The sequence below is a fragment of the Juglans microcarpa x Juglans regia genome, chromosome 3D (assembly GCF_004785595.1).
Source record: "Juglans microcarpa x Juglans regia isolate MS1-56 chromosome 3D, Jm3101_v1.0, whole genome shotgun sequence".
Lineage (NCBI taxonomy): Eukaryota > Viridiplantae > Streptophyta > Magnoliopsida > Fagales > Juglandaceae > Juglans > Juglans microcarpa x Juglans regia.
The window spans coordinates 13,240,365-13,266,812 of record NC_054598.1 but is presented as its reverse complement, the minus strand read 5'-3'; the positions used below and the strand labels follow the sequence as shown (position 1 = coordinate 13,266,812).

Here is a 26,448-nt window from a genome sequence, read left to right as displayed (position 1 = left end):
TATGTTGCTCGGTAGCTTTATTTGTGTGGAGATCAATCACACCCAAATCATGCAAGTGTGTAACCGATCGAGCCAGGGATATTTGACACTACTGAGTTCCTAGATAGATTTAATGAGGTTTCCAAGCCAAACTGGAATGTTTCTAGAGAGATGCATGCTCAACTGATGAAGTCCAGTTGTAGTTTGCAAGAAATCTGGGATTTTGCATTGGATTCTCATTCCACAAGGCAATTCTGCCGACTGCCAGCCACTGGAGGATGGGGGAGAGATTTAAAAGGTTGAACTAAAGATATTCAAGTGTTGGAGATTTTGGAGGGATGACATCTCATAAGGCAGTGGCCCTTACTTGAATCAAATTACGCCAAACTTAACTTACTGATTTTGGAATTTGCCAGATATAGCTATTAAGTTCTCCAAAGATAGAGGAAATTGTGTCAAATCACAGTCATACCAAAAAGTTTAAAACCATATCATGTTAAATCATCACAGTCGACCAAGGTGGTTATTTGCCAGAGAAACTCTTCGCAGGGAGACCAGATATGGATATCCAAAGCTGGGGGCCTGGGGGTATCCTTCCTTCTGGTTAAGACTTATTTTGCAACCTTAGAAAGCCAAGACATTGCATTTGACCGGAACATGGGTTTGCTCCCAAGAAAGTTGTTGTCTGAGCACATAACTGAAATGGCTGCTATATTAGTCGATCAATGATAGGGGATTTTCCCCTACTCAAGAATTGCTTTTGAAAGATCAAGCTTTTGCAAACCCGCGACCAACCCAAATCGGTTAGGAGTAATGCTATATAGGACATTACCATTTCACTTTCATATAAGAGATAGCGTTTTCAGATCTTTTAGCTTTCGAGGCGTGGAGGGGGAGGGACTTCAATAATATATTTTCATGCAGGGCAAGTGGAGCAAGCTTTGACAGCTTGCCGATGCTCTTTGGTGTTAACATAGAGCCCATGACTTCAGCACAAGGACATAAATTGATAGGTCCCAAACTCAGAGAGTATAAATGCAAAAATAATTTTTCTTCTCTTCGGGTGAGAAATGTACCACAATTTGAATGCAAATACTTGACTTCCATTAACGAAAGCATTGGCTGCTTAAATAAGCAAACCCACGTACATATTGCCGAAATAAAAGAGTCCTATTAGCTAGTAACAGAAAGCATAAACACACGTACTAAAAACAGAGCATAAAATGCAATGTAAAACTCTCTACGATCCATTCCACTTCTGCATGTTAAGCCACGACCCAGTCCACTCCTGCGTTCATTCTTCGCGTGCTTAATGACCCAGTCCACTAGTCTTTCACATCCACTCTCCCAACGTAGTGGCCTATCAATACTCTCCCCATCAAGTGGATCCTTGTCCTCAAGGTCCACAGTTGGGAATATTTTCAGTAACTTTTTCGTCTAGACATTTTCTAGTGGACCCGAACCTTTGAAGGTCATTTGCTGTTGGTATAGGTGCAGCTTCAAAAGTACCATATTGCTGATTTCAAACGAAACATCCCTCCTCGGTTGGTTTCTCTTCGGTGACATCTTTATAGATAATGTTGTCGCTGCCATCGTATCCTTCCAGCATGAGTAGCTGTGACCCTTGACACCGATGACCTGCAGTAAAATGCTCATTACAATTAAAACATAGACCTTTAGCTTGCCTCTGCTACATTTCATCCTAAGTCAATCACCGAACATGAGCTACAGGTGCAGCTAGTGATGCCCGAGTTGCTGGCGAAAGAGCTAACGGGGCTCTCACTGGTGGTGGAGGATGTCCTAACGTCCTTTGTCTCGATAGTTGGTCATCTTTCATTCGTGCTAAGTCGATGGCTTCCTTTAAGGTCTGAGGCTTAAACATTCGGATACCATCCAAGATGTCCATTTTTAAGCCACCCATAAATGTTCCCTCAAGAGCTCTTTGCGTCCAGCTTCGTATCCAATTACCCAAGCGCTTGAATTCCTGCTGGTAATCATGCAGAGAACCAACCTGCCTTATCCTCAAAGGAGTTTCGTCAAAATCTTCACACTATGAAGGCCCAAAGCGAGCCCAAAGTTCATCTTCAATATTTGCCCATGAGAGAATGCGCCCTTCTTCTCGGAATGTCCTGTGAATCCATTGCCACCACTGATTGGCCTCTCCTTCCAAATGGTAGGCGGCCAGTGAAACCTTTTGAGCTTTAGGAGTACCCTGGAACTCAAAGAATTGGTTTATTCGATTGAACCACTTCGTCAAATCGTCGCCTGTGAACTGAGGAAACTCCAGTTTTGCCGTTTTGGAGGAGACAACTTGTCGTACCCCGTCGTTGCCTTCTCAGTTATGGTTGCCATGGTTGGGGTTCTCCTAGTTTGTGAGCAAAACATCAGAGAGGCGATTGAGGGTTTCTTCCAAATAACAAAGCCTATCGGCCATGTCGAGCTCCATCCTGTGTAACCCATCCTGCATTCCACCAAGCCCAGCCTCTAGATGCTCAATCCGTTCTTTGTTGGTTCTCATAATAACCTGACTCTGCGGCCAATAATAGGTCCCAAACTCAGAGAGTATAAATGCTAAGATAATTTATCTTCTCTTCGGGTGAGAAATGTACCACAATTTGAATGCAAATACTTGACTTTCATTAACGAAAGCATTGACTACTTAAATAAGTAAACCCATGTACATATTGTCGAAATAAAAGAGTCCTATTAGCTAGTAACAGAAAGCATAAACACACGTACTAAAAACAGAGCATAAAATGCAATGTAAAACTCTCAACGATCCATTCCACTTTTGCATGTTAAGCCACGACCCAGTCCACTCCTGCGTTCATTCTTTGCGTGCTTAATGACCCAGTACACTAGTCTTTCACATCCACTCTCCCAACGTAGTGGCCTATCAATACTTTCCCCATCAAGTGGATCCTTGTCCTCAAGGTCCACAGTTGGGAATATTTCCAGTAACTTTTTCATCTAGACATTTTCTAGTGGACCCGAACCTTTGAAGGTCGTTTGCTGTTGGTACAGGTGCAGCTTCAAAAGTACCATATTGTTGATTTCAAACGAAACATCCCTCCTCAGTTAGTTTCTTTTCAGTGACATCTTTATAGATAATGTTGTCGTTGCCATCGTATCCCTCCAGCATGAGTAGCTGTGACCCTTGACACCGATGACCTGCAGTAAAATGCTCATTACAATTAAAACACAGACCTTTAGCTTGCCTCTGCTACATTTCATCCTAAGTCAGTCGTCGAACAGGAGCTACAAGTGCGGCTAGTGATGCTCGAGTTGCTGGCGAAAGAGCTAACGGGGCTCTCACTGGTGGTGGAGGATGTCCTAACGTCCTTTGTCTCGATAGTTGGTTATTTTTCATTCATGCTAAGTCGATGGCTTCCTTTCAGGTCTGAGGCTTAAACATTCGGATACCATCCAAGATGTCCATTTTTAAGCTACCCATAAATGTTCCCTCAAGAGCTCTTTGCGTCCAGCTTCGTATCCGATTACCCAAGCGCTCGAATTCCCACTGGTAATCATGCAGAGAACCATCCTGCCTTATCCTCAAAGGAGTTTCGTCAAAATCTTCACACTATGAAGACCCAAAGCGAGCCCAAAGTTCATCTTCAAAATTTTCCCATGAGAGAATGCGCCCTTCTTCTCGGAATGTCCTGCGAATCCATTGCCACTACTGATTGGCCTCTCCTTCCAAATGGTAGGCGGTCAGTGAAACCTTTTGAGCTTTAGGAGTACCCTGGAACTCAAAGAATTGGTTTATTCGATTGAACCACTCCATCAGATCGTCGCCTGTGAACTGAGGAAACTCCAGTTTTGCCATTTTGGAGGAGACGACTTGTCGTACCCCGTCGTTGCCTTCTCAGTTATGGATGCCATGGTTGGGGTTCTCCTAGTTTGTGAGCAAAATATCAGAGAGGCGATTGAGGGTTTCTTCCAAATGACAAAGCCTATCGACCATGTCGAGCTCCATCTTGTGTAACCCATCTTGCACTCTACCAAGCCCAGACTCTAGATGCTCAATCCGTTCTTTGTTGGTTCCCATAATAACCTGGCTCTAAGGCCAATGATAGGTCCCAAACTCAGAGAGTATAAATGCTAAGATAATTTATCTTCTCTTCAGGTGAGACCACAATTTGAATGCAAATAATTGACTTTCATTAACGAAAGTATTGACTACTTAAATAAGTAAACCCACGTACATATTGTCGAAATAAAAGAGTCCTATCAGCTAGTAATAGAAAGCATAAACACACGTACTAAAAACAAAGCATAAAATGCAACGAAAACTCTCAGCGATCCATTCCACTTCTACACGTTAAGCCACGACCTTGTCCACTCCTGCGTACATTCTTCACGTGCTTAATGACCCAATCCACTGGTCTTTCATGTCCACTCTCCCAACGTCGTGGCCTATCATAAATATCCTAGAACTTCAGCAAGATCCCTAACTATAGCCATATCAAATCATAATCCTATAGATTCCATACAGGCTGTCGATACATGCATAAATGGACAATCGACTTTTTAAAATTAATATTCTCACAAATCATGAGATTCATTTTGCTAGCATACCCTGTATATAATACTCATACATCCTTTAAACAATTAATTGAGAAATACAACATTATTCTCTGCAATCTCTATTTTAAATTTCTTAATGGTCCTCAACTTTTGTATACCAATAAGCAAAAACTCAGTGATTTTAAAAATAATAAATTTTTTCAGTGGTCCTCAAATGACAACTCCTCCCGACAATCCTCTAAAGGAAAACCTACTTTTGCACCCTCCACAAATTGTGCTTCTTGACCTTCCTCCAATTCTCGTAGTTACTCATCTAACACCAATCAAGCACCTTGCCAAATTTGTAGCAAAAATGGACAACAAGCCTTGGATTGCTTTCATAGAATGGACTACTCCTACCAAGGTCGGCATCCCCATCCCAACTTGCTACCATAGATGCTCAGTCCAATTCCAAACAAGGAGATCAAACCTAGTTGGCTGATAATGGAGCCAACACTCACATAACTGCAGACATGGAAAACTTGTTACTTCATGACCTTCGCATATCCATCAACTCGCCTCCTACCATTTGGAATGATAACTCTAGAGCTCTCTCTTGCTTCTTAATCCGTGTTCCATGCTTGTATGAGACACATTGAAGTGAATTACCACTTCATTCGTGAGAAGATGCTCCGTAAAGATGTTATCATCAAGCACATCTCCACTCATGCTCAACTGGCTAACATTTTCACCAAGACTCTCTCCTCAGCTCGATTTCTTCCTTTGCATGACAAGCTCCTGATTCGTGCCCTCCCTATGAGCTTGAAAGGGGGGGGGGTGTTTACATAGATCCCATGACTCCAGCATAAGAACATAAATATCCCAAAACTTCAGCTAGATCCCTAACTTTAGCCATATTAGATAATCCTGCAAATTCCATACAGCCTATTGAGACATGCATAAATGGGAAGTCAACTTTGTAAAATTAATATTGTCAAAAATCATGGGATTCATTTTGCTAGCATACTTTATATATTATACTCACACATCTTGTAAACATTAATTCACTGAGAAATACAACCTTATTCTCTGCAATTTTTATTTTAAATCTTTTAAATCTACTATATCATCGGTCAGCGCATTAGAATTGGTTTAGGCAAAATTTTAGCTAAAATTTGGCTAATATGTCACTTTTTAGCCTTTGATTATCCACTCAAAAGTTGAATTCCACATTGAATTAATTATCTCCCTCTTTATAATAATAAATTATTATTATTATTATTATTATTATTATTATTATTATTTTATCTACTTTCTTAATACATATTTATTTTATATATTTTTATTTTCATTTTTAATGCACAATTTCTTGATCAATTTTTGAAGCCAATTCAGATGGGGAATTAAATTCAACAATATATACACAAATTTACTTATGGGTAGATTTAACAATATATGGGTATGCATGGACGCTGAGACGATGAAAATGGGGTCCCGTGCAACGATTTGAATGAAAAAATCTATTTATCATCTCAACTCTCATCATCCTCTCATCATCCTATTATGTAGTATTAGATGAAATGTTTACAAGTGAAATGTAATAAATAATTTTCAATTACCTAATATCACATCATAAGATGATAAAAGGATTATGGAAGTTAGGATGATGAGTAGTATTACTCGATATGAATTCATATGAAGAGAGAAAATAATAGTTTTAAATTTTGAAAATGATAGACAGTGTCTATTAGACATACAATTTTTTTTTTATTTATAATTTTTCTTATAATTATATTTTAAATAATGGACATTTTTATAAAATAACTTATAAAAATAACATCATTTTACATAAATATCTTTATTTTAAAATATAATTGTATAAAAGATCATAACAAAAATGGTACACGTACTATTATTCTTTTAACTTATTGCTAAAGATATAGGTCCAAAAAACTATGTCAAATCACTATCGCTAAAAGTCATTTCAATTTAATTTTGCCTCTATCAGGCGTGTAATCGGTCTAATCCAGTTCGAGGAGTTACATATTGAAAATTTTGATCCATCATTTTTACTAGACCAGACTGCTATCGGCCCAGTCGGTCCATTCCATCAGATTCTATCCATGAATATTTTTTTTCCTCTTTTTCCTTTTCTTGATAGAAAAATTAATACAAAAACTTAATTAATTAGTAAAATTAAAATTAAGTGATCTCTTTAATATTTTATATATGGTTAATAAATATTAAATAATTTCATTATATATATGTTTAATGGTGATCTCTTAGATGAAAATTAATATAACTACTATATAAAATAATATATTATATATATAAATATTTAAAATATATATATACATTCGATTGGTCTCGATTCAGTCCGGTTCGAAAAAACCACAACCCGAAATCGACCAATAATACTATGGGTCCGGTCGATTTTCCTGATCCAAATCGACCGGACTAATAGTCTTACATCCCTAGCCTCTATGCAGGTAATTAAATTATGATAATATCAGGCCAAAATTGAGTAAAAAGACCAAATGTCTAGGATCCTTGAGGAATGAGTAGAGATGAAAATTTTGTGAATAGTAATAAGATGGTTTGTGAATAGTAGTGAGATAGTTTGAGTTAAGTATTTATTAGATTTTGAAAAATGAGAGAGGAAAAATCAAATAAAAAATATTCTAAAATTAAAATATCGTTATAGTATATTATTTTAATATTATTTTTTATTTTGAAATTTGTAAAAGTTAAATGGTTTTTATTAAGAAATTTGGAAAAGTAATAATGATTAGTTTGAAAATATTTATATTTGAATCTTGTTTGGAAAAAAAATGAGATGAGATGAAACATGTTTCCAAACATCAGCTAAGCCAAGGATGCTCTCACTCAACTAGATTGTTACTGTAGAGTTTTTGGAGTTTTGAGGGCATTGAGTCTAGGGGTGGCAATATGTGATACGACCCCGTGAATCCAACACGAACACGACACGAAATTAACAGGTTTGATGTTAACAAATTTGGGTCAAAACGGATTGACTTGTTAAGACACGATTTATTAACGAGTCAACTCGCTTAACACGAAATCAACTCGTTTTGATCCGTTTAAATTTTACTTCAAAATTTAAATTTTATTATCGTTAGGTTGTAATATTAGTATTTCTCAGCATACTTTTGTTTTTATTGTTTTTATTGTTGGGATTGTAATTTTAGACTTATCCTCATATTTGTTATTGTATGGTTTGTAATATTAGTTTTAATATATGTTAAAATTTGAAAAATATTAATATATGTTTTTTAAAAGATTATTGCTGCTAATAAATATAGGTTTTAACTTTTATATGAAATGATGTTAATCAGGTCCAATAAGTTATGCGTGTTACTTCAACTTATTTACATAAATTGGGTTTAAATGAATGTGTTAATTTATTTCTAATTAATTATTAAACAAGTCAAAATAGGTGACACGACATGACCTATTATCTAAATAGATTGAGTTAGAGTTTAAAAATTTGACACGTTTAACTTAATGGATCGGGTTCGAGTTAATCTATATAATCGAATATTTATAATTTGATACGATACGAACATGACAACCTAAAAACACGATTTGTCACTCCTAATTAATTCATGAGTTCAAAATGAAAAGTCGAAAAACCAGAAATTTTAATGTTTTTTGTTTTACTTTATTAATCTGGCCATTTTTTTTGTTTTACTTTATTAAAATTTGTCCCTCCAAACAATTTAATTCAATTTGACCCCATTATATTCGATCATATCTTTTTTCCCTGTTCTCATCATCTGACGATGCCCAGGCTTGCAGGTGATCCCGGGCCTGTGCTCAGCATTATCCTCGTGATCGAGCTGGTACAAATTGGTCTGTTTAGACAGTGAGATGAGATAAGATAAAATGAAATAAATTAAAATAATTTATAAATAATAATAAAATTATTAATTAAAATTAGAAGATATGAGATGAGACGAGAATCTCACCTCTACATTAATTAAACGCCTGTGCTCAGCATTATCCTCGTGATCGAGCTGGTACAAATTGATTTGTTTAGACAGTGAGATAAGATAAGATAAAATGAAATAAATTAAAATAATTTATAAATAATAATAAAATTATTAATTAAAATTAGAAGATATGAGATGAGACGAGAATCTCACCTCTACATTAATTAAACACTAACATATATAACACCAATTTTTTTTTCTTGAAAATTTCTTTTATTTTCTCGTACTTTTCCAGAAATATATATTGCTATCATGCATGTTATAAAGCTTGATACAAGAAATTATGATAATATTACACACCAGGCAATAATTTGTGAAAATCAACCATTTCTTAATTTCCCCGAACAAAATAGACGCTACATTTTGATGCAGTGTATATTATTTATATATCTTCTGTCCACATGTTCACACCTCGATCGTCCATTTCTATATTCTTAAACTCCTAATTTTGGAAATTAATTAAAATTAACAATGCAACCAAGAGGTTTGGACAGGAGACACAGAAGGTAAAGCTTGTAAAACACTCGGGTTTTCTCCAATCTTATTTTAGCATCCCATTACTTTGTTGGCCTTAAGTGCTGGCTTCTCAACCACAGTCCCGTCGTTACCAGCAAGCGCTCGGTACTTATCTTTCCTGGTGAAGCTGGTACATTCATAGGAAAGAGTTGCGGCGATCACCCTCTGTATGTAATTTGCTACCTCGTGGCTGGACTTCCCAGAACTGCAGGTTAGCTCCAATGGCAGCTTGTTTAAAAACGTTACCTCGTATGCCGGGCTAGGATTCATGAAGAAGTAAAATGGGTCCATCCCTTTCCACCCTCGAGCTGTGGTTCCGTGAAACAAACTCATCCGGTTCACCATCGCTACCGGTACAAGATGGTCCGTCAGTTCGGCAAACAAAGCTGAGAACCTCAGCAGGAATGGTTCCCGGCAAGTTGTTCCCTCGGGGCATATTGCCAGGTCGCCTTCTTCCAAAAGTTTCTTTATCATGGCTGCGTCTGCGACTCGGTCACGACTGAGCCGGACTGTCTTGATGGGTGAGATTATCTCGGAGAGTCGGGAGACGGAGTAGGTGACTGCAGGGATGGGGCGGCCGAGGGCGGTGGAGAGGAAAATGGGGTCGAGGAGGGTTCGGTGGGAACAAATGAAGAGGACGCCGGACTGACCCGTGGATTTCTTGACTGGAGGAGGAGGGGTGCCTTTAATGGTGACGCGGACGCCGAGTGCCCAGAAAGCGTAGTAGACAAGGGGCATGGGCAGGAGGGCTCCGGCGGCGATTCGTAAACAGGCAAGGACGAAGCCTATGGGGATCCAGAGAATGGTGAGCAGTGCAATGAGTGGAGTCGGCTTTTGGACGAGGCGGCCGTCGTGGAAGACTATGGGCTTGGGGAGCTTGTCACTGGTCACAGCCTTTACGTCTGGCTTGGGCGGCACTATGTAAGCCTCCTGCGTACGTATTGAATTCAATAGTAGGTAAAGTATTTATCAATTAGATACACAGCAGTAAGTACCACAATCATTTGTAAAGAGAGTTGAGATTTATAATTAAAAAATTAATTTTTTTTTATGTCTATTTCATATTTATTCATATTTTTTAAAAATAATTGTTGATACATAAGCACTCTACGATTGTAAATATCATTTCTATTATATATATATATAGTAGAATCTCAAAATTAATTAAGAGAACTTACGCAAAATATCAACTAGAGATTAGAAGTAATATGTTTTTCTTACTGTCGCAGCTTAATTAATTCCCACACAAAATCATGCATGTATTTTTGTCAATCAGCATGCATGTCTTATTTCTTATTTTATTATAAAAAAACCAGTCTCTGATCCCATTATATAATTATCCAGGAAAATACATATAATCGAGTAACTATATATCGATTATGACAATTACACGCACACCTGAACTATAAAAAATTTGCATTAATATAGTCATACTAAATAAAAATATCAACCCCACCAAAAAAAAGGTAATTATTTTGAATTTTTTAATTCTTAATGAATGGTATTTTTGTAAACTTTTTAATATAGGGTAGATTTAAATATTTTGATAAGTTCAAGGCCGGTGATCGTCAAAATCGATACTTTGAAGGATCATTAATTGCAAATCAAATTAGATGGCATCAGTTTGAGGGACCATGCATATTATTCTCTTATTTATAAATTAATCTGATTATTACGTACCCACATGCAAGAGGAAAGAAAATAAAATGAAACGTGAAAATTTGATTTTTGAAGTTATAATTAATGCATAAAATAGTGTGTTGTATTAGGAGTCATGTATAGCGGCAAACCTTGCACAACGACATAAAGGGAGCATCGGTATGCCTATCCCCGAGGCCTATATCAGGCTGAGTTTCTCCAAAAGTTTTATTAAGAGCATCTGCCTTGTTCTTCCCTACAAGAATCCCTGGTTCACGAACAAACCCGGTCGCTCTACCCCTGTAAGTTGCTACCTCTGTCCCCAAAACCGAATCAGCTCCCAAGAAATCTTTCAGAAACGCTTCCACCATGATTCTTGGATTCGCAGTGAGGACGTACCGTTGTCCGCATGCAGAAAAGACGCGCCATGTTACTGGGTGGAGATCGCTCGAGTAAAATTTTGGCAGCACAGCACGCGCCACCGACTCGATTTCCGATATTCTCACGCCGGCAAATGTTGCAAAGATGAGAACTTTAATCCCGGCAGACTCTGAGACAAAGTAATAGAGAAGTCCGGCGAGTGGAGAAGCTAAGAGCAAGAACAGGAGCCTCAGAACTCCACCAACCTCGAAGGCCAGAATAGCAAAGTAAGGGAAAGAGCTACGGCCTCTAAGCAAGGTTCCATCCATGTCAGCCAACACCGTGTGCTGTTCTCGGCCGATTGACGCGCATTTTTCCACGGTTGGGAAGGTAGCATCAGCCATGTTGGCTTAAAAGCTGAAGGAGAGAGACCCTAAGTTCTGATGGAGCCCTTGCAGTTGCAGAGGTTGATTTCACGTCTATGCTTTTCAGTACATATATAGAATTAGAATATGTGAGAGAGAGAGAGAGAGAGAGAGAGAGAGAGAGAGAGAGAGAGAGAGAGAGAGAGAGAGAGCAGTGGATACAAAGACAAAACTGTTTATGAAAACAATGGTTCTGGAAACAGTGTATTTTAAAAACAAGCTAGCTAGGCAGCTTCTTGTACATCCAAGTGACGTTGGACATCCTTGTTTTCGAAGGAGAATTAGCAAAATGATGTGGTGTGCGTGATTGACTAATTATGTCATGGTTTAGTCCGCCATTTCTTGTTTTTTACTTTGAGCTTTGCAATGTCTCTCCCATGGGACCCGACACCACCTCGCCCGCGCGTGGAAAATTTTACCACAACGTACATTGACGTTTAAGGTATTTTATTTCTCCACATTAAGTGCTTAATTAATTAGATTACAAAATCTGTTTTCCTTATTGAATAAGTTTTAGCTAACTTGTTATTATCGGCTAATGTTTGTCGTGGGTTTCTTATAATTACATAAGGGTTTGTAATTTTTATCATAATTCGGAAACCCAACTTGAATAATCTGTCATCTGACACGAAATAACAAATTAATTAGCTTAAGGATTTCAAAGTGCTTGTTTTATGGAATAAATTAGAGTTTATTTGTTTACGATTTGAAGTGGTTTTGATACGAGCCAAACATGTCCTTTGATATTTAGAAGTGACAACTTTTGTCATAAACCAGAGACATAATATATACTAACCGTATCCATTAATACATGAAAATAACGTATTAGATCAGTTGAAGCTGGATCTAACTCATTGATGAATTAAATGATTAGTGTTAAGGTTGATTCATATGAATTAAATGAATTAAATGATTGCGTTTGAGTATTTTAAGGTATGTTTAATTAATTTCCCCGCATTTGGATGCTAGAATATTAGAAAACCTTTAATCTTTCGGTCTGGAATAAAATTTACTTCATATACTATATTAATCAATGAATGCTTGCCTGTTTTTAATTAATATATTTGTGTAATTAGATTTGTGTAAGAAACCCATAACAAACATTAATCGATAATGAGGCTCGACGTACAGCAGAAGCTTAAATATTATTTTGCATGAACTAATTAAGCACTTTATTGTAAATGATAAATTTCATTTTTAGTCTAAGTTGTAAATTCCTGTTTAGTCCTCCTATATAGTTTAGTTACTTTCTGTTATAGTTTAGTTACTTTCTGTTTTAGTCTTTTTTACTATGAGTTAGTTAACTCATTGTATATAAATAGATGGTAACCTGGTGTACAGGAACACATTGAATAAAATTAGAAGTATTCTGCTTCTTTCTTCTTCGATCTTTACCCTTTCTTGATTGAAGTTGCATCATGGTACTAGAGCAATAATCTTAGGGTTTTGCTTCGGATTCACTACAAGATCCGTTTTTCAGCTGCAAGAATGGCTAGCTCTTCTAGCTCTTCTAGTTCTTCCTCTGTTTTAGAGGATTCTTCCAGTCCATTTCATCTCCAAAATGGAGATTCTCCTGGCTCGATTTTGGTCTCGAATCTCCTTACGGGAGACAACTACAATAGTTGGTGTAGATCAATGGAAATGGCTTTAAAGGCCAAGAACAAGATAGGCTTCATCAATGGTGCGATTCCCCAACCAGTTGAAGCAGATTCTTCATATCCTAAATGGGATCGGTGTAACAGCATGGTTTTATCATGGATTCTCAATTCAGTGTCAAGAGATATTCGAGAAACCGTTGTCTATGCAAAAACTGCTAAGGATATGTGGGATGAGTTGAAGCATCAGTTCTCTCAAGGCAATGGACCACGGATTTTCCAGTTGCAAAAATAGTTGTCTTCTTTAACTCAAGATCAAATCTCGGTGAGTGCCTATTATCGAAAATTTAAGTGTTTGTGGGATGAGCTTATGAATTATAATCAAATACCTAGCTGTACATGTGGGGCATATAAAAATTGTAGTTGTGGTGCTGCTCGTATATTTCTTGAATATCATCAACGCCAACATGTAATCATGTTTCTGATGGGGTTGAATGAGGAATTTGCTCATGTTAGGGGTCAGATTTTGTTGATAGAACCCTTACCATCAATTACCAAAGTTTTTTCTTTGGTAATCCAAGAAGAGAAACAAAGGGAGGTTGGTTCTATGGGAAGAGTAGGTTTTCAACCTAATGTAGCTTTCATGAACAAAAGAGTTGAAGCTCCAAAGAATAACACTGGAAAACAACAGTACAGAAGAGAAAAAGTATTGTGTACTCACTGTGGAATGACCAATCACACAGTAGACAAGTGTTACAAATTACATGGATACCCTCCAAGTTTCAAACAAAAGGGAAAAGTTTCATCAGCAAACCAAGTTATGACTCAACCCTCGAGTACACCCTTTGATCAGCATTGTATGCCTTTCTCTCAAGAAGAGTATCAGCAACTATTGGCATTAATTCGACCACAATCAACTGAACCATCCAAAACCAGTCATCAGGCAGCTAATGTCCTATCCACATCAAATCATTTGTCTTCCTTTTCAGGTAATACAGTTTCTCATTCAACTTTCTCATCTATAAAAAATGAGAATTTAACATCTGCTTCTAGCACTTGGATCATAGATACAGGTTCTACAGACCACATTATCCATTCTATTAATCTTTTTACCACAATCACACAAGTTCTTAATACTTTTGTTAAATTGCCAAATGGAGAAAATGTTACAGTAACACATCTTGGTACTGTCCATTTATCAGAAGGCTTAGTATTGAAAGATGTTTTATGTGTTCCTAGTTTTGTATATAATCTTCTTTCAGTAACTAAGCTTACATCTGATCAGAATTGTTGCTTTATTTTTATGCCTAAGATTTGCTATATACAGGGCCTTACCCCATGGAAGATGATTGAGAAGGGTAGAAAAGCAACTGGTCTCTACTTCTTACAACAATCATCAGACAATACAACTGTTAATTCCATACTTTCATCTAGTGTAAATTCCATTTCAGATTCTACTTACCATCTGTGGCATAGTAGACTAGGTCATCCATCATCTTCGAGATTGTTAGTTCTTTCAAGGTCAATTCCAAATTTTCCTTCAAATAAACTTGTACATGAGCATCATTGTACAATCTGCTCTTTGGCAAAACAGAAACGATTGTCATTTCCAGTTCATTCTTACAAACCTAGTTCATCCTTTCGTTTAATTCACTGTGATATATGGGGTCCTTTCTCAATACCTACTCATGATGGTTTTAAGTATTTCCTAACAATTGTTGATGATCATTCTAGATCAACTTGGGTGTACTTAATGAAATCTAAATGTGAGGTTAAACACATTCTTCCAATTTTTTACAATCTGGTTTATACACAGTTTCAGCTGAAAATAAAGTGTATAAGAACAGATAATGGCTTAGAATTTTTTATAAGATATTTTTTCAATTCAAAAGGGATTATACATCAAACTTCTTGTGTTGAGACTCCTCAACAAAATTCAATTGTTGAGAGAAAACATCAACATCTTTTGAATGTTGCAAGAGCTTTAAAATTTCAATCAGATGTTCCATTAAATTTTTGGGGAGAATGCGTTTTAACAACAACTCACATCATTAATCACATTCCATCTCATATTCTCAACAACAAATCACCACAACAGATTCTTTATGGTGATATTCCTTCTTATAATCATTTTAAAGTTTTTGGTTGTCTATGTTATGCTTCTACTTTAAGCAATAACAGATCCAAATTTTCTCCTAGAGCTAGAAAATGTATATTTGTTGGCTATCATTTTGGAACAAAAGGATACAAATTATATGATCTAGACTCTCACAGTTTTTTTGTTTCTCGAGATGTTGTTTTCCATGAGCATATATTTCCATTTCAGACCAGAGTTTATTCACAACAGACTTGCTTACCATCTGAGTTAGTATTGCCTCATCCAGTTACAGATCATATATCACATTCTTCCAACATTCCAAATAATAATTGCTTGTCAAATGATTCCAATATTAATTCAGATTCTGTTTCTATATCAGAATCCTTAAGTGATTCAAGTCAAAATCCACACATTCTTTCACTACAAGATATGATCCAATTCCCTCCTCTTAGAAAATCCACCAGACAGCACAAAACTCCTGCTTATTTACAAAATTATCACTGCAATTTAGCATCTTCAGTAGCTTCTACCTCTACCACATCATCTCCTGGCTCAATTGATATAACTTCAGGTAACAAATACAGCATTTCTGAATTTTTATCATATAAGCATTTATCTCCTTCTCATAGAGCTTTTAGCATCTCTATCTCATCTCAAAAAGAACCTGATTTTTATCATCAAGCTGTTAAGCATCCTCATTGGAGAGATGCCATGTCCATTGGGTTAGCTGCCTTAGAATCAAATAATACCTGGACTATCACTGACCTTCCACCAGATAAAAATTCCATTGGTTGTAAGTGGGTCTATAAAACTAAGTTTAATGCTGATGGCTCGATTGAGAGGTATAAGGCAAGATTAGTTGCCAAAGGTTATACTCAAAGGGAATGGCTTGATTACTTAGAAACTTTTTCCCCAGTTGCAAAAATGGTGACAATGAGGTGTTTTCTATCTTTGGCAGCAATTCATAACTGGCATCTAGTGCATTTGGATGTAAACAATGCATTTCTCTATGGTGATTTAGATGAAACAGTCTATATGAAACTACCACCTGGGTATCTTAAAAATGGGGATACTCGAGTTTGCAAGCTGCAGAAATCCTTGTATGGATTGAAACAAGCGTCTAGGCAGTGGAACTCAAAGTTCACTGCAGCCTTGGTTGATTTGGGATTTGTACAATCCAAATCAGATTATTCGTTGTTTACTAAGCAAACAGATGATTGTTTTGTGGCTCTTTTGGTGTATGTAGATGACATACTATTGGCCAGTAGTAACATTTCTGTTGTTCAGACTATCAAAGAGTCATTAAGTGCACATTTTAAACTAAAGGATTTAGGTCCTGTCAAATATTTTCTAGGGATGGAAATAGCTCGATCCCAAAAGGGCATTTCCATTTGTCAAAGAAAATATGCACTGGAATTGATATTTGATGCTGGTTTATTGGCTTCTAAGCCAGTAAATTTTCCTATGGATTCTCACTACAAACTTTCCAAGTCTGATGGAAAATTACTTGAAGACACAACTGCCTACAGAAGACTTATAGGCAGGTTGTTATATCTCACTCACACTAGGCCAGACATCACTTACTCAGTTCATTACTTGAGTCAATTTTTAGAATCTCCTAGAGTTCCTCACATACAAGCTGCTCTCAGAATACTCAGATATATAAAGATGGCACCAGGCCAAGGTATTTTTTTTCCAGCATCATCTAAAGTTCACTTGAAAGCCTTTGCTGATTCGGATTGGGGAAGTTGTCCTGATACAAGAAAGTCTATTTCTGGCTACTGTGTATTTCTTGGTGAATCACTGATTTCTTGGAAATCCAAGAAGCAAAGTACTGTATCAAGATCCTCTGCAGAAGCAAAATATCGATCCATGGCTTATGCAGTTTGTGAATTAACATGGTTAAAGTCTTTGCTTAATGATTTTCACCAGTCTCATTCTCAGCCATCTCTGTTATTTTGTGACAACCAAGCTGCACTCCATATTGCAGCCAATCCCGTTTTTCATGAGAGAACAAAGCATATTGAAATGGATTGTCACCTTATTAGAGAAAAAATTCAAGCTGGACTGCTCAGAACATTGCATGTTTCATCTTATCATCAGCTTGCAGATTTGTTAACTAAACCTCTTGGTTCCAATGTTTTTCATTCTTTGCTGTCCAAGATGAATGTTCATAATATATATCATTCATCTTGAGGGGGACTATTGTAAATGATAAATTTCATTTTTAGTCTAAGTTGTAAATTCCTGTTTAGTCCTCCTATATAGTTTAGTTACTTTCTGTTATAGTTTAGTTACTTTCTGTTTTAGTCTTTTTTACTATGAGTTAGTTAACTCATTGTATATAAATAGATGGTAACCTGATGTACAGGAACACATTGAATAAAATTAGAAGTATTCTGCTTCTTTCTTCTTCGATCTTTACCCTTTCTTGATTGAAGTTGCATCACACTTAATTAATATTCATGTGGAGAAATAACAAAATAAGCCTTAAAAGACATCATTTAAGTATGGCTACGTGAAGACTACGTGGAGAAAGAAAATAAACGAGCTTAAATGGTACTTCTCGTGAAGATCACTATGTTGATCAAATTAGTTCTTTAACGTAGGGAATTAAAGAAAAATACGGCAGTGATCGGGTTGACGGGAAAAGTCAGTAAGAAAAGAGTAATGTTATCGTTGAGTGTGCAAGTATTGCATAATTATTTTTAAAAAAATAAGATTTATTATTAAAAAATTATTATTATTATTTTATATAGATCTCACATTTATTCATTTTTTTAAAGAGATTATGTAGTATTTACGCACTTCATAATTGTAAATATCTTTTCTCATAAAAAAATATGGGATAATAATGATGCATTTTAAGTCAAGTTATTTATCTTGAGAAGACCTACAGCTATATAGAGATGTTATAAAAATACATTTATAAACTAACATATGACTTCATATGATATGCATGTTAAGATCTATTTTACAATAAAATTAAATAGTTTTATAATTTAACATATCATATCAAATTATATCAATTTATATATTTACTTTTATTAAATCTCTTCGTCACAAAAACATTTCACTTCCCTAATTACGTCACTGGTCATTCTGCCTCTTAATTCGGCACTCACATTTTCATGATCATTTGTAGGGAAAAAGAAAAGGATAGGGTGAGTGGAAAAAGTGAGTAATAAATATTGAAATAATGATGCATTTGAGGTTCATTTTATTTATCCATATTTAAATAAGTGCTTCAGTTGTGAAACCTTCAGGCTTAATAAAATTTAATTCATTTATTATTATGTTTCAATAGTGTACATGGCAATTTTCCATAAATTAGACGATAAAATGATATGTATATATAAAACTATTTTCATACTTTTTTGTATAATCTTATTTTAAGCGAGGATTTATAAAATAATTTATAAAAATTACATCATTTTATAAAACTAAACTCAATTTAAAACAAAACTATAAAAAAATTATACACGCATATATATATATATATATATATATAGACAGGCAAACTTTGCGAGCAGATAAACATATTGTACGTTATTATGATTATTATTATGTTTTTTTCTTTTAATGTTGAAATGATTAGGGCTATGGGTGAAAATCGACCATATCAGTGCGATTTTTGACAAAAACCATCACCGACCGATGAAGGTCATTTTCATGGAAGAACCGATCGGACCGGCTGATAGGGAGAAAAAATATCAGTCATACCAATTCCGATAGTTCTCTTGCAATTCTCAATCGATTTTCGGTGGCGTATATGTTCGTCTGAGAGAGAGAGAGAGAGAGAGAGAGAGTTGCAATCTAGGGGAGGAGAGAGAATGAGAGAAATAGAAGAAGAAGAAGGGAGGAGGAAGGCAACAGACTAAAATCAAACGACGCCGTTTGATTTAATACCAAATGACATCGTTTGACTTATATATATATATTTTTTTAATACGTTACATGTAAAACGATAGTCGTTTCACTTATATCTTTTTTGCATCCATTATGTGTAAAATGAATCATTTCACTTAAGTGAAACGCCGTCGTTTTACTTAAAAATAAATATAAAAATATATATCTGGTCAGCAGGTTTGACAGTTTTAAACAGGTTCAAACCCGAACTGAACCGGCTGACATCGATTTTGGGATATTTCATATGATGTCCGACCGATTCCTTGCCAGTTTTGGCTGGTTTCATACTCTAGCGGCTTGCATCACTCGATTACGGTCGGTTTTGCCCCTTTTTGTACACCCCTAATTAGGGCTTTGAATACAGTTTTGTCCATGCATTAGGGCTTGAATAATCATTAGAAACTAGTTTCTAACAATTAAGCCACATTTTCGTCTTATTGTTTTGACCGTTGTAAGAGCATTGGCAATGTCGAAAATTTGGCTTAAAGTTGAGATTTTGGCTAAAGGCAAAGCCATTGAAGATATTAATCTGCATTGGACTATCCATCCCAAAATAAAAAACATAATATAATATTATGTATTTTAATAATAATTTATTTTAATAATTTATTTTTTATATTTTACAAATACACTCTATATATTAATTAATAATTTAATTTTTATTGAAAATTATTGTTTCTCAACTATTTTTTATATCAAACTAATTATCCAATATAATATAGCCTTGTTTACAAAAAAATATTTCCTAAAAAATTTGGACATAATATAGTCTTGTTTACTAATGAAAGTTTTAAGAAGAATTTAATAAACTCTTTTTTATTATTTGTGAATAAAATATGGGTTTGATGGGTAAATAATGACTCTCCAATTTTAGAAATTCCTTTAGAGTTATTGTAGGTCAAAGTCCAAGTTAAAAGTTTTTAACTAGTTCAATGCAGGTCATTTATACAAAATGTAGCTATATTTTGGATTTCACTGACATTTGGTTGGTCCAATGCTAGTGCTCTAATCAGATTATTATAATAGTACTAGTAGTGAACTCAATGAAGTTAATATTTTGCCAAAGTTTAACTAGATTGCATAAAAAGAGGATATAGTGGACTCAAGAAAACTACAAGATTTTTAGCTTTCATCAATTTCTCTGGTCAAATCTATTGAGCTCCAACTGCTGACCAAAATATTATTTTGGCATAAAAAAATTCATCTTTTGCGTGCTTTTGTTTCGTGCATTCCACTTGAAGCATGAATTCACAGGCTTCCAATTTCTCATAGATGATTTTATGCTTGGGCTTGAAGTTGTTCTTTTTCGATGTTGCTGCTGTGTCAGATATTTACCAAGTTGTTGTATATATGATTAAAAATTAATACAACAATAAACATTAATATAACCATAAATATTAATGGGACTATAAAATAATGAATAAATACTCAAATTACAATTAGAATTAAAATAAATAAAAATATCGAAATCAATATGTTAATAGAATATTGATAGATTTGTTGAGTCTGTTATTTGATATTGTTGAAAAGTGATTAGCTAAATTTATAAAAATGAATTCTCTAGTTAAATTTAGCCAAACTTTGTTTATTTCACTACTAGTGCTCTAATATTATAAAATAATAGCATTTTCATTTTTTGTTAATACTAATTTTCAATATTTCAAAATTAAGCTTTTATTCTGAAGTTGTGTAATTGATGATCACGTCCACTTTTGAAAAGAATTACTTGGAAAAATACTAGAAATTATACCTCATGCATTTCACTTAATTTTCGCTAATATAATATTTTCCATCAGTTTTTAAATTATTATTTTTATATAAAAATGATAAATAATATCATATCAATATATTGGGTTAATTACATTTTACCTCATCGAACTTTCACGCTGCTGGTAGACGAAAGGGAGGATTGTGAAATTTTGAGAGTTTGATGGTCAACTTTAATGCAATTAGCATTTTCGGAGGCACATTGTGAATTGAGTGAAAGTTCGAGAGGACAAGGTGTAATTAGCCCCAATATATTTAAATGGAAGGATTATGCTACTATGCCGCCTATATTTGATCATTGGGTCCGCCCTTAGTGCAAATTGTACCTTTTTTAAAATTTCTTTTTCAAACATTTTTAGAAAAAGAATATATACTAATAGTCACTTTTTTAACCATTAAGTAAAATAAAAATAAAAAAAATACATGAACAGTCAAATTGAGGGGACAAACTCAGACCGTATGGTATCATTTTTATAAATAAAAATATAATAAAAGAATAGCTTATAAAATGGTATATATCATATAAAAAAATTTTATGAGAAATGTGTGCTCACAGTTATGGATGGCGATATATGACACGATCTATGAACTTAACATAAACACAACATAACATTAGCAGATTTGAGTTTGATATAAATGGTTTTGGGTTAAAACAGGTTGACTCGTTAGACATTTTGACCTTTGACCTTTTGCACTATACACCAATCACCACAGATGTTGCGCTTTTTTAGGTAAAACACCGGTGAAGCTTGGCATACCAAAACAAAAGGGTCGTCCTTAGAAGCCATCTGAGACATATTCACACTAGTAAAATGTTGTTCCACATGTATCCCTCGTTTGGAATCAGAGATGTCGAACCATTCACATTTGAATAAGTAAACACGACACCAACCCATGTAGCGGACTTCCAAAATGTATGTTAGTCTACCAAAAAACTCGAGCTTTTCAGATCCTGGTTGTTCACTAATGACCATGACACCTAAGTTTTGGGTGCGATGATGTTTTTCACGATTTTTTATGTAAAATCTTATACCGTTGGTTTGAAACCAGAATAGGATGCAACTCAAGGGTCAGGATCACATATTAGGGCAAATAGATCATTCAAAACTTCTCCAGGATTATCAGCATGTAGACTTTGAATTTATTACAGGTTGAAACAAGGAACCAAATAAAGTAAGAACAAACATATTCAAAACTCAATAGGGATGAACTTCTAAATTAATTTCCCTACGTGTGACTTGAACCTGTTTAGGAATTTTACAGCATGCATACTATCAACGTTATTGGGATACTCTTCACTCACTTACATGTAGTGCTCACTAGACAAAAGAACTCGAGCAGTTAATATGTGTAGGGGATGCATTGTAAATCAATATCTTTAGAACGGAAAATTACTAAGTTGGTAAGTAGTTTGGTTACTTACTTAAGGTATTTTTCAATCTTTTGGTCCAATTAAACTCCTCTATAGTATGCCTTTTTTTATTTTATTTTATTTTATTTTATTTTTTTTATGCCTTTGCCAAAATTTGCATCAAGAATATTTTGAAGTTGGATCAGTATATCTTCTCCTAAATACACTGTAGCTGGGTCGCGATGCTTTGTATAGCCACTAAAAATAGTCTTTTTCTTTCTCCAGATGTGGCCTAGAGGCAATGTTGTGTAATATTGTGCAAAACACACACACCAACGATGACAAATAAAGTAAAAGTAATCACAATCAAGCACACGACGTGCAATATACGTGGTTCAGTAAATTGTCTATGTCCACAAAGCTGCAGAAATCTCATTAACAAGAGGAGATTACAATCACTCAATCTCAATTCACAATCTCTAGGGCTTTTTGCTCTCTCACATAATATGCACTCACTTGACAATTGTTTACTCTCAAAATATGCTAAAAATCGTCCAACATAAGTAAAATATGACAAATATATAGCAAACAGAATTAGAAATCCTAATTGGCAAAATCTACATTCTTCGCTCGAGTGGTTTGTCGAGTGTGCGTCAAGCGAACAGCCAAATCAACATTGGCTCATGTGGGGCTCGAGCGAAAATTAGGGTTTATGTTTCGCTCGAGCTCACTATCGAGTGGGCTCGAGCCCATTGTCGAGCGCAGGTCGAGCAAACTCACGAGTTAAGTTTTGCTCAAGCACATGTCGAGTGCACCTCCAGCAAACACTCTGTTTCTCTATTTTTAGCTCCAAAAGCAGTCTTCACATACACCCCAACAATCTTCAACTTGGAGACTGAGTCTCCACATGCTAGCCACTGTTTCTAGCCAAGCCCTATCATCTCTGTAGCTCACAGCTCCCGTTTCAAACTAGAAGACGTACCGAAGTCAAGCCCAACTTCAATCTTCCACGAACATCGCCCTTAGTCAGCATATCCACAGGGCAACTCACAACTCCCACTGCACCAGGAGTATCCGGTCTTGAATCGACATTGGCAACCTTAGCCAACTTTCTCAGGCTTTCATGAGGAATGACAAAGTTGACTCCCTTTGGCTTCCTCACATGTCTCGCACGATCAAACCTGCCTTTTTGCACACTTGTATTTCTCTGCACAAATACAACGAGTTAGATCTTTCACCATGCGCTAGAAGCAGCGCACCCTTGGTAATCTTCCAAGCTCCTCTAGAGAATGCTACTGCAAAACCACTGTCATCAAGCTATCCCACAGAGATCTAGTTTTTCTTTAGATCTGGAACATGTCTGACTTGCTGTAAAGTCCACATGCTCCTGTTTAGAAGTGTGATGTGCACATCACCCATTCCCACTACATCCAGTGCCTCTCCATAAGCAGCATATATCTTCCCAAAATCACCAACAACATAATTATGCATGATTTGTCAATGTGAAGAGCTATGAAACGAAGCCCTTGAATCCAACACCCAATCTTCAATAGGACTGTGCACTGCAAGAAGTAAGGCATCATGAATTTCTTCTGCCACTACGTTCACAGCATCATTCCTCAACACTTTCTTAATTCCTGCAGTTTTTCTTGATGTGGTCCAGCTTGGCACAACTCTAGCACATGATCTGCTACCCAAATCTCATCTTGTTATCCCCCTGCTTTTGGAGCTTGACCTGTCATGTCCTCTGGCATGATTATTAACATTCAGGGCCGATCCTGAACCTGAGAACTCACCAGAGTCTTTCCTACGTACCTCTTCAGTAAGGACCATGTCACATATGTCGTCATAGTTCAGTTTTGTCTTGCCGGCAAACTACTCACATCCATCCTTATAGCCTCACAACTATTTGGTAATGATACCAACAGAATCAACGCTTTGATCTCATCATCAAACTCAATCTCTACAAAATATAGTTGATTTGTGATAGTATTGAATTCATTCAAGTGTTGGGCTACAAACATACCTTCTGACATCTTTAGATTGAACAATTTCTTCCTCAAGTGCACTTTATTGTTCACAAACAACTCTTTATACATACCTGACAAAGTCGCTATGAGATCCACCGTGGTTCTTTACTTACTGACTTTGTGTGCCACTATTCTAAACAAGATCAGTCGAATAAACCCTAGAACCTATCGATCTAATAGGGTCCACTCTACATCATCCATGCTCTTCGACTTCATTCCCAATAGTGGAAGGTGGAACATCTTCCCATAGAGATAATCCTTGATCTACATCTTCCAGTACCCAAAATCATTGCTGTCGACCTTCTCGATCCCAGGTGCGATCACTTTATCTCCAGCCATAATTCTCCTTCAGATATGACCTTGGTTCTTGATACTAGTTGTTGTGAAATTTTATACAAAACACACACCAACGATGACAAATAAAGTAAAAACAATCACAATCAAGCACACAACGCACAATATACATGGTTCAGCAAATTGTCTACATCCACAGAGTTGCAGAAATCTTATTAACCAGTGGAGATTACAATAACTCAATCTCAACTGACAATCTCTAAGGCTTCTTGCTCTCTCACACAATATACACTCACTTGACAATTGTTTTGTCTCAAAATATGCTGAAAGTCGTCCAACACAAGTCAAATATGACAAATATATAGCAAACGGCGTTGGAAACCCTAACTGGCAAAATATGTGTTCTTCACTCGAGTGGTGTGTCGAGCGGGCCTCGAGCGAACAGCCAAATCAACATTGGCTCAAGCGGGGTGTCAAGCAGGGCTCGAACAAACACTAGTGTTTGTGTTTCGACCTTAGTGTTCACTCGAGCTCACTGTCAAACGGGACTCAAACAAACTCACGGGTTGAGATTCACTGGAGCCCACTGTGGAGCGCACGTTAAACGAACTCACGGGTTGAGCTTCACTTGAATGCACATCCAGCAAATACTCTGTTTCTCAATTTTCAACTCCAAAACCAGTCTCCACATACACCCCAACAGGCAAGAATCAACGATGACCCATGTAACAATGCTTTGGACTATATGTCAACCACATGGATTCTGTTTCTTCCTTACAAGATAGACGCGCCATCTTCCCCTTAGTGCTCCGCCTAGAGAGGTTTTCATAAGCAGGGAAGTCGTTGATTGTCCACAGTAATGCTGCATGCATTCGAATAGTCTCTCTGGCCTTTGCATTGTGTGTATCAACACCATTATCTCAGATAAATCAATTCATCTATAAGAGGTTGAAGATAAACATCAATTTCATTTCCTGGTGATCTTGGTCCAGGAATCAAGAGTGAAGTGATAAAAATTAGATCTTTCATGCATAAGAGCACTGGCATCAGTCTCTTCAAAACGAATGGATCTTCAAAATTTGAAGAGGTTTGGGGTTAAAATGCTAGCATTGGATTTGCTAAACCGTAAAGCTTTAACTTTTAGCTACAGTATATTTACTTTCATCTTTATATTTGAAAACCTACTGTTCACCGTCAATCCTATCATTTTATTACAAAATCATTCCTCCAACCACCTTCTCCCTTTTCGCCTGTGATTCCGTTTCTTTTCCTAGACCCTTTCTCTTATTCTCCCTTTCCTCCCACCCAACAGCCCATGAATCCGTTTTAACATTGTTCTTTTCTCTTTTAATCTCACTCCTTTCGTTCCCCATTTCTATCTCCCATCTCTTCTCGACTTGGAGTGTTGAGCAAGTAGGCGAAACCCTATCTCCAGTCCAGTTCAAGGTCCATTTCGTCGAACATGACCCAAGACATAGAGATGAAAGAGTTCCTAGCTCCCTCTAATTCAGCTTCTTCCTCTCCTCCGTCAACTCTCCACCGTAAGATCATCTTTTACATTGCAGTAAAAGTATATTATATGTATTTTAGGTTTAAATCTCTGTTCTTCTTGTTAAATTTTTAAATTGGTTAGTTGGGGTTTGATTGTGTTTTTCATACTCGAAATTTGGTGTTGAAGTTTGAATGTCTGATTTGGATTGGGTGAAATCTGTATTTTATGGGTAATGCTTCAGCTCATCAGGAATTAACCGAACTTGTGAATTAGAGTGCAGACATAGATGAGAAAGTTATTTGGAGGGAAAAACTAGCAGATTTGGTAATGGCTCTAGCTGAAGCGAAGGCATATTTAATTGTTAGCTCTCTCTAGCTGTTGAACCTCTAGGAATTGGAGCTCAATGTTAATTGTATGCATCTGTGTGTAATTACCCAGTGGTTGTATAATTTGAACTCTTTTGCTTGTAATT

At 36.0% G+C, this 26,448-nt stretch overlaps 2 protein-coding genes across 2 annotated transcripts; one reads left to right on the top strand and one right to left on the bottom strand.

The window, feature by feature from the left end:
• Positions 1–9,047: 9,047 nt before the first annotated feature.
• On the bottom strand, positions 9,048–11,419 carry LOC121254777 (glycerol-3-phosphate acyltransferase RAM2-like). Its single transcript, XM_041154924.1, has 2 exons — positions 10,808–11,419; positions 9,048–9,947 (listed from the first exon to the last, which is right to left on the bottom strand). The coding sequence occupies exons 1-2, from the start codon at positions 11,417–11,419 to the stop codon at positions 9,048–9,050; spliced, it is 1,512 nt and encodes a 503-aa protein (XP_041010858.1).
• A 1,509-nt stretch (positions 11,420–12,928) lies between these two features.
• LOC121255050 lies at positions 12,929–13,330 on the top strand. Its single transcript, XM_041155345.1, has one exon. The coding sequence runs from the start codon at positions 12,929–12,931 to the stop codon at positions 13,328–13,330; it is 402 nt and encodes a 133-aa protein (XP_041011279.1).
• Positions 13,331–26,448: the final 13,118 nt, after the last annotated feature.

Coding starts and splice junctions, on each gene's coding strand:
- LOC121254777 (XM_041154924.1), bottom strand. CDS start 11,419: ATGGCTGATGCTACCTTCCCAACCGTGGAAAAATGCGCGTCAATCGGC. Junction 9,948..10,807: donor CCTTTATGTCGTTGTGCAAG/GTTTGCCGCTAT, acceptor ATACGTACGCAG/GAGGCTTACATAGTGCCGCC.
- LOC121255050 (XM_041155345.1), top strand. CDS start 12,929: ATGGCTAGCTCTTCTAGCTCTTCTAGTTCTTCCTCTGTTTTAGAGGAT.